The sequence below is a fragment of the Nicotiana attenuata genome, chromosome 2 (assembly GCF_001879085.1).
Source record: "Nicotiana attenuata strain UT chromosome 2, NIATTr2, whole genome shotgun sequence".
In the NCBI taxonomy this organism is placed as follows: domain Eukaryota; kingdom Viridiplantae; phylum Streptophyta; class Magnoliopsida; order Solanales; family Solanaceae; genus Nicotiana; species Nicotiana attenuata.
The window spans coordinates 43,072,985-43,081,177 of NC_031990.1; the positions used below are offsets into that span (position 1 = coordinate 43,072,985).

Below are 8,193 nucleotides of genomic sequence, written 5' to 3' on the forward strand. Positions count from 1 at the left end.
GTCCTCAAGCGTCTGAATAGTCCGCTCTGCTTGCCCGTTAGTCTGCGGATGGAAAGCTGTGCTGAGATTTACCTGCGTACCCAACCCTTGCTGAAATTTCTTCCAGAAATTAGCTGTCAACTGGGCCCCTCGATCGGAAATGATGGAAACGGGAGTGCCATGAAGCCTGATTATTTCCTTGATATACAATTGAGCATATTGTTCAGCAATGTCGGTGGATTTAACTGGTAAGAAGTGTGCTACTTTTGTGAGTCGATCCACGATCACCCAAATTGAGTCAAACTTACATGGAGTGCGCGGTAACCCCACCACAAAATCCATATTGATCATTACCCATTTCCACATAGGAATTTCTATATTCTAAGCTAACCCACCGGGCCTTTGATGCTCGGCCTTCACTTGTTGACAGTTTGAACATTTTGCCACAAAGTCCGCTACGCCCCTCTTCATGTCATTCCACCAGTAAACTTCCTTGAGGTCATGATACATTTTCGTAGAACCTGGGTGCACGGAATATCTAGAAGTGTGAGCTTCTGCCATGATTCTTTCCCGAAGTCCATCCACGTTTGGAACACATAGTCGCCCCTGGTACCGTAATGTACCATCATCCACGGCAAGAGAAAAATTCATTGTCTTATGTTTATGAATCGCTTCCTTCAGCTGTATCAACATTGGATCGTTGTATTGCTTTTCCTTGACTTCCGCCACAAGCGATGATTCTGCCCTGTTCCGCACGATCACTCCCCTTTCGCTAAAGTCCGCAAGACGAACTCCCAAACTGGCCAACTAGTAAACCTCCCGGGCCAAAGGCCTTTGACGTTCCTCGAAGTGAGCCAAACTACCCATAGATTTCCAACTAAGAGCATCTGCCACCACATTAGCTTTCCCCGGAGTTGGTGCTCCTAGGATTTGGTCGACCTTGGAGTTGTAGGTTTTCACTTTTTTATCATTGGCTTCGATTTTCTTTTCTCCCGATTCTACCCATTTTGTTAGCTCCTCGAGCATCTTTATCATCTCGGGGTTAGAACCGGGTTCAGCTTTATTCGGCCTCTCTGTGACTGGTTTGTTTTTGCGAGTGGTTTCCCGGGACGGCTCGGGTTCAACTCTGCTGGGGGCGCGACTTTGGTTCTGCAGCTGGGCTATCACTGCCTGTTGAGCCTATAGCATTTCGAAGATCACCCGCAAGTTGATCCCATCTCCCTTACTGCCATGTGCATCCCAGACTACCGACCTGACTTCCCCGCGAATGCTTGCCTCCCGGGTTGGTGGGCAAGTTACCGTTGATGGCCACGTGGGAGCTGACGTCTATCGGGTCTGTGACCATGGCCCTGTTGGGGTCAATATGGTGAACCTCGTTGTTGGGCGCTATATTGTTGTTTTCGTCGTGATGGCCAAACTCAGCATCAACGTTCAGAGGGGCAGACTAGGAGTTTGACATTTTGATCTTTGACCTGAAATTAAAGGCACTTAAAAGAACAAGTGTAAAATAGGGTGTGTTATGGGAATTTGTATCGAATTGTCACTATTATCGTTATCCCCACAGTGGGCGCCAAACTGTTTACCCTAACAAACGGATAACAATTGAATTTGTAAGTGGTTTTAAGGACATGCAGATTAAATCGATACAAACGATAAAATGCGCTAGATTAAATAAGCAAAGATGTAGTAAATTCAAACCACATGAGAATGATGATTCTAGCCTTAATTAAATATCCACCCTCGATCCGGACTTACAATGACTAGCACTGATGAACAATAGAACAAAGAAAAATAATAGTATATTGCCTTGGTATGCATGTGTTACAATGTGTCCAATGAATAATCAGACTACCCTTTATATAGTAAGGGAGTTCTACCCTAAGTACAATTCTATAAATGGTAAGAAATCTTCTGTTTAACTAAGCACCAGTTCACTATCGATGTGTGCCGAGATCTGCGTCGTGATATGCAGTCGGGCGCGGGTATCACGACCTTCTGTTGGTCGTGCTTGATTGCCCGAAAACGCCCTCCAATGCCTTTTGGGATTTAGACTGATCCCGAATCATGGCCCCGATATTCTCGAGGGTGAATGTGACGCCCTCGGAGTCTAACTCGATGAGACCCTTGCCTCGATTCCGGTTCCTCGTCACCATGTCTCAAGCTCGATGTATCTTATTGGAAGTCGGGGTGTACCATAAGTTCAGTTTTACCCGTATACAAAGATGCTGATCGTGGTACTAAAAAAAGGTATTTAGAATTTACGTGAAGCAATGTCCTCCGCCTATTATGATAATAATCCAAAGTTTCCAAAATTATGCTTTTCTTTTTAGTTGATTTTTCTTACCTAGAAAAGACAAGAGTAGTGGATTTGCTTAAGGTAACAACATTAGCACGAAACTTTAAGTTATCTGGTGTTATTATTAGCAAAGCATAAATCATGTTACTTCCACTAATATACGTTAAGACGGTGTCGAAGCTAGCTAATGAGTTGGCTTAGAGTTAAGGTTCAAATTCCACTAAAATATTAGCATGCTTCCACTAATATACGTTTTGTTGGTTAGACGTTTTCTTTTTTCCCCCTTCACTAAGTATTTTTTGGACAATTCAGCCCATTATAATTTCCTTACATGAACATGAGGGTATATATACCTCTTTTTAATATATATTTAGCGATATAAATTGTCATATGGAAATTGTACCTCCAAACTTAGTTAAAAGTTATGTCCCAATTTTAAGCGGAGCAAGTGCAATGTTTTTATTTATTGTTTTTTGCTTTCTGTTGCTATTCTTTCTTTGTGGCAAATATAAAACAAAAATAGTACGTTCCTTTTAGGAAAGCAACAAGTTTGAAATTTGTAGTATGTATTTACATGGAGAGATCTATCGGAGTGGTAAGAAGATCAATTACAAACAGGCAAAATCTATCCACTCGGCTACGTGTTATCAACCTTAAAACTTAAACAAANGATGGTTTGTATAGATCGGGAATCCAGTCCAAGAAGCATGTCATGATTATTGAAGTCTGCATGCACTCCAGATAAGTCCTTCTTTCCTTTCCCCGAAGGGACACTTCTCGTTTGAATTCATTATCCTGTCCGTTGTTTACTTTTCTTTGAAATCCCTTTCGGTCCAAACTCTCTTCGAAACATACAAAAAAGATGGCAGATGTTTTACAGGTTTTTTGACAAAAAGATAATATTCAAGAAAGCACCCAGCCTCAGCAGGTGCATCAAGTCGACCTCGACTGGCCATGATGGTCGATGCTACCAGAGTCCAAAACACTTGAAGAGAAAAGAATCAAAGTCAAGTTCCCATAAAGGCAAAATAAGATGAAAAGGCCGAGCCCCACACGGGTCAATCATCATGTGGAATTTTGGAAAGTCAAGATCCATGGATTTGGACAATTCCCAGAGAGCCAGCGAGCAATGGAGATTTTATTGAAAGAGTTGGGCCAAGATCAAGTGATTAAAACAATTAAGGACACAAAACCAACCACTGTTTCAAACTGACAAATTATTCTTTGTTGGAAAAACAGGAAACAAGTGCAATCCAAAGCAATCTTGCAAGAAGCAGGTGCAACTAAGAAGAAACTGCGCAAGGGCTAGAAACAGCTCTGCAGCAATAATTAATCCAAAATGGAAGTCTCCTCCGAATTCTTGCATTTTATTCATTTTCTTAAATAAAAAAAGAAGAAAAAAAATAAAATAAAAAGAAAGAAGAAGAAAAATTCAAAATCATGGTAGCATAGGGTCTCCAATCTCTAGCTACGTCTTTTCCCAACATAGGGTCCCATTCCCTAGTCCCGACGGAGCTGGAACGTCATGGTGCTGACTTAAATGATCCTCTTTGGAGTGCCAAATGCCTTATTAGCTCTCCTCATCTTATAAGAAGGGTACGTACTTTCACCTCTTTAGATCTCTACCTCTTCAGATCTCCTCCATATATATATATATATATATATATATAGTCGACACCATGCAAGAAAAACAATCACTTGTTTATTTTTGTAAAAATTGTATGTCTATGATATGATGATTCTTTTGTTCTAGTTTATGAGAACTTTTGATTTGTAAGTAACAAGATGTTACTTATTTTAATTTATATGGCATAGTTTAACTGATAACGAAACTCAAAAAGGAAAGCATACTTTCGGATCGTGTGATTTTAAGCATGTTGAGATTTATTAAAAAAATTACTATTAAGATAAATTGAAATGTTTATTGGACTACAGTCTTATATTACTTGTTTGCGTTGTTGATAATTGGTTATGGTACCGTAGGTTACCGGAAGGTTTCATTTTCTGCTATGCTATTTTTTAATCTTTAATGATTTTGTTAATGACCCTTTTAATTAGTATGTAATAATAGAATAAATATTAGTACCGTGTAAATGTTAATTTTTTCATATCATCTAGACACGTACATGCTTGTTCTTAAATAGTTACTTATTAGTATTTTCTTTCTCCTCTTCTTCCTAATTTTGTTATGATCTGTTTTATAGCCTCATTTTGACAACTTTAGCTAGTGATTTGAGCATATATTAGGCTGGATATAGTATTTGCCTAAAATATTAAGTTTCGCCCAGTTTTATTTTCGGAGTAACTAGTCACAAGTGATCAATGATTTTAAGCTGATAAATGTTAATCTAAAGTTTTTTTTTTCGGTAAAAAGATTGTAAATTGAATGACCAGCTAAAAAATTAACCTATAAATTCGAGATGCACCTGTTATTCATCGACTCTAGATTTCATTTACGTATTTATTTATTCGGTTATGTGGAGCGTACATGTGAGCTGTTTCTCTGTTTACTGTTTTTTTAAGTTTATATATGTAGAACATGCGAGCTGTTCTATGTGGAGAATTGATTAGTGTCTTATGACGTTCGATTGCATCAGACGTTGGAATTTTTTTTTGTCATCTTCTTGATAGCAACGTGGTGGTTCTTATCTTCGACACCTCACAGTTATTTTATAGAGATGATGCTGACACATAGTTTGCATACAAAATATGTCACCATAATTAAGAACTAAATCTAGCAACATAAAAGAATTGGTTCATCAACTATTTTCCCCTTTTGGTACTCTTTTTTGCTGTTAAATATATCAACTGAACATGAAAAAATTAATAAAAGCAGAGTAGAATATTAAATAGTCATGTGGGCCAGTCCAATGCAAGAATCTTACATTTGCTTGTTACGAGGGCCATATTTGCAAATTTGTATAAACTGAGGGGGAAATGCCAATTTATTTTCCTAAAAATTGGTCTTATTCTCACTAAAATGATCTAAACGTGTTTTAAGGTCCATTTCAGACCAAGCACTCCCAGCTGGTCATAGAAAGTACTGTGGTGAAATTACGGAAATTTTGACGTGTTATCCAAATAGCAAAGTTACCATTAAGCCTTGGACATTAATGAATTTAAGTTATATATCTGAAATTTTAAAGAATTTTTACACACACTGTACAATTTAATCAATTAGTCCAGGTTATTACACCTATTTCTTTTTTTTTTTTTATATATTTTTTTACGTTACCATATTAGACGTGCTATGGATGATACCTGTTGTTGTAGGATAACTTAAAAAATATATAACTGGCAGCGCACAAAACTTAATTTGTCAACATTGGCTTAAATGGAAAAAAATCTATGCTCATTGTCCTGTTTTGTGTAACAGGTGCACCTAGATTACCTGGAAGCTGGTGCAAACATTATAATTTCTGCATCTTATCAGGTTGTAATCCCATCTTATGCTTTTTCTTTTATTTCTCTATACGGCGTTAGTTGTTTGATCACTTGCATTAACAAAAATAAATCTAAAGTACATTTTGCATGAGACAGGCTACACTTCAGGGATTTGAAGCAAAGGGCATATCAAAGGAAGAAGGTGAAGCATTACTTAAGAGAAGCGTGGAGATAGCATGTGAAGCGCGAAACATATATAACGACAGAGCTGCAAAAGGTTCTTGGGATGATTTTGATAATGGAAGTAATTTGAATCGTAAACCTATCTTGGTTGTAGCATCTGTGGGAAGCTATGGCGCTTATTTGGCTGATGGTTCTGAATATAGGTAAGTTAATGTTTAACGTCTTAAAAGAACGATCGAGGTATATTTCTATTACTAGTAGTAGAAACTGATTACTCGTCTTTCATTTGTAGTGGAATTTATGGTGATGCAATCATGGTGAAAACTCTTAAAGATTTTCATCGAAGGAGAATTCAGGTTCTTGCCAATTCAGGTGCTGATTTGATTGCATTCGAAACAACTCCGAACAAAATGGAAGCTCAGGTATTCAACTTCTTGATCTTTTATGATATCCAATATAGTCTATTTATTTTCCTTAACTCGATCTTATATCTGGACAGTAGTGGTGATTGTGTGATATAACTCCATTTTCATTGCATATAGGCTTATGCTGAGCTTCTTGAGGAAGAGGACATAAATATTCCTGCCTGGTTTTCCTTCAGTTCTAAAGATGGTACCAATGTAGTCAGTGGGGATTCCATGGTAGAATGTGCTTCGATCGCTGATTCGTGTAAGCAAGTTGTTGGAATTGGAATCAATTGTACCCCTCCTAGATATATTCAAGGGCTGATCCAATCGATCCGAAAGGTATATGACTTCTTTGGTTACTTCCATATGAATTTGATATTTAAGAAAAAATGTGATAAATTAACTTTAAACTCTTGAGACTTTAATGCTTCAATGGAAAACGATATATGTATGCAGGTAACAAGTAAACCAGTACTTGTATATCCTAACAGTGGTGAAACTTATGATAGTGAAAGGAAGGAATGGGTGGTAAGTTTCTATTATTGCTGCCCAAATTTTAGCATATATCAACATGTATAGATAGGCTGCAATCCTATTATGCTGTCTCGAAACTTATGATGAACGACTATCATTTATTGTTGTAGGCTACAACGGGTGTTGCAGAGGAAGATTTCGTGTCATACGTAGACAAGTGGTGTGATGCTGGAGCTTCTCTCGTCGGAGGTTGTTGCAGGACAACCCCAAATACCATTAGGGCTATTTCCAAGCTTCTTTCCAGCAGGGCTCACAAGGGCTAATACGTTGGACTGATGGATCACTCAAAGGCAAAGGCTATAATAATGTGTTGCTCCGAGTTTTGTGTATTTGAATAAAAACAGAACAATAATACATTATATAGTGTCTACCTTTGTGTTAGTGGTAAATAAATCACAGTCTAGCTCTGTGGCCGATAAAGCCAATCAGTCTAATGCTTTAATTAAATATAGTTAGGAATCAATTGTATGAATATTCTCTTTTATATATCCATGCTGCAGATTGTAATTTGATAGTCTCTGTTTGACCAAAAAGTGTAAATTTTCCGTTAAACTAATTAATTTTTGTGTAATAAGGGGTTTAACCTAGTCAATGATAATATTTCTAGATTGGCTGAATAGCCTAAATGACACCTATACTTGTCCCACTTTGTCATGCCGGTCCCTATACTCCACAAAGTTTTATCCAGACACTTATAGTGATTAAAACACACTATTTTAAACCCCTTTGACCGTTGACCTAGCTTATGTGGCGTAAATAATGCTCAGGTGGCTAAAATGATTGGTACACACGCGCAAAAAGAGCGTGAATACAATAATTCAGCAAAAAATGACTAAAATTAGAAAAGAAAAAAAAAAGAAAAACAGAAAAAAGAAGACTAGCGAAGAACCCATGTTCTCTTCCTCTTGCTGCCATTGTCATAACTTCTTCTTTTCATCAGAATCAAAGATAGAAAATCATCATTATTTTCTTAGGCAAAATTGTTAGAATAAAGATAAGTTATCAACAGGAACTTCGTCCAAAAAAAATCAAGCAGACTAGGAATATCACTGGAGCATGTCAAAAATTCATCACTGGTTATAGATGAAACCTTCGAACCATCAATGGCGAGGAACACACCGGAAAAATTCGAACCATCACCGGCGCAGAGACCACCGATGACCACCATAATTTTTTCTTATGTATCACCCCTCCATAATAGAATACAAAACAACCCTAGTAGTTCAATCAAATCGGACGAGAAATACTAAAAGAGGTGACCGAATCTGATCTATAATGGCGTGTGAGCACCCAAATCTTGCTTGATTTGTGAAAATTATTGGATTTTATAGTGACTGCAGTTTCACTTGTTCCTCTTCCATTTTTAATCTCTCGAAAAATTATAGCGAATATTCACAAACCCCTCTTTTT

At 37.5% G+C, this 8,193-nt stretch overlaps 1 protein-coding gene across 1 annotated transcript; it reads left to right on the forward strand.

Moving 5' to 3' along the window:
• Nucleotides 3,309–7,354, forward strand: LOC109218873 (homocysteine S-methyltransferase 2-like). The gene is made up of 9 exons (XM_019383272.1): nt 3,309–3,424; nt 3,515–3,579; nt 3,765–3,871; nt 5,652–5,708; nt 5,816–6,045; nt 6,135–6,264; nt 6,385–6,588; nt 6,706–6,777; nt 6,894–7,354. Exons 1-9 carry the CDS (start codon nt 3,309–3,311, stop codon nt 7,044–7,046), a joined length of 1,134 nt encoding a protein of 377 aa, XP_019238817.1. The 3' UTR covers nt 7,047–7,354.

Coding starts and splice junctions, on each gene's coding strand:
- LOC109218873 (XM_019383272.1), top strand. CDS start 3,309: ATGAAAAGGCCGAGCCCCACACGGGTCAATCATCATGTGGAATTTTGG. Junction 3,872..5,651: donor CTCCTCATCTTATAAGAAGG/GTACGTACTTTC, acceptor TTTGTGTAACAG/GTGCACCTAGATTACCTGGA. Junction 6,046..6,134: donor GCTGATGGTTCTGAATATAG/GTAAGTTAATGT, acceptor TTTCATTTGTAG/TGGAATTTATGGTGATGCAA.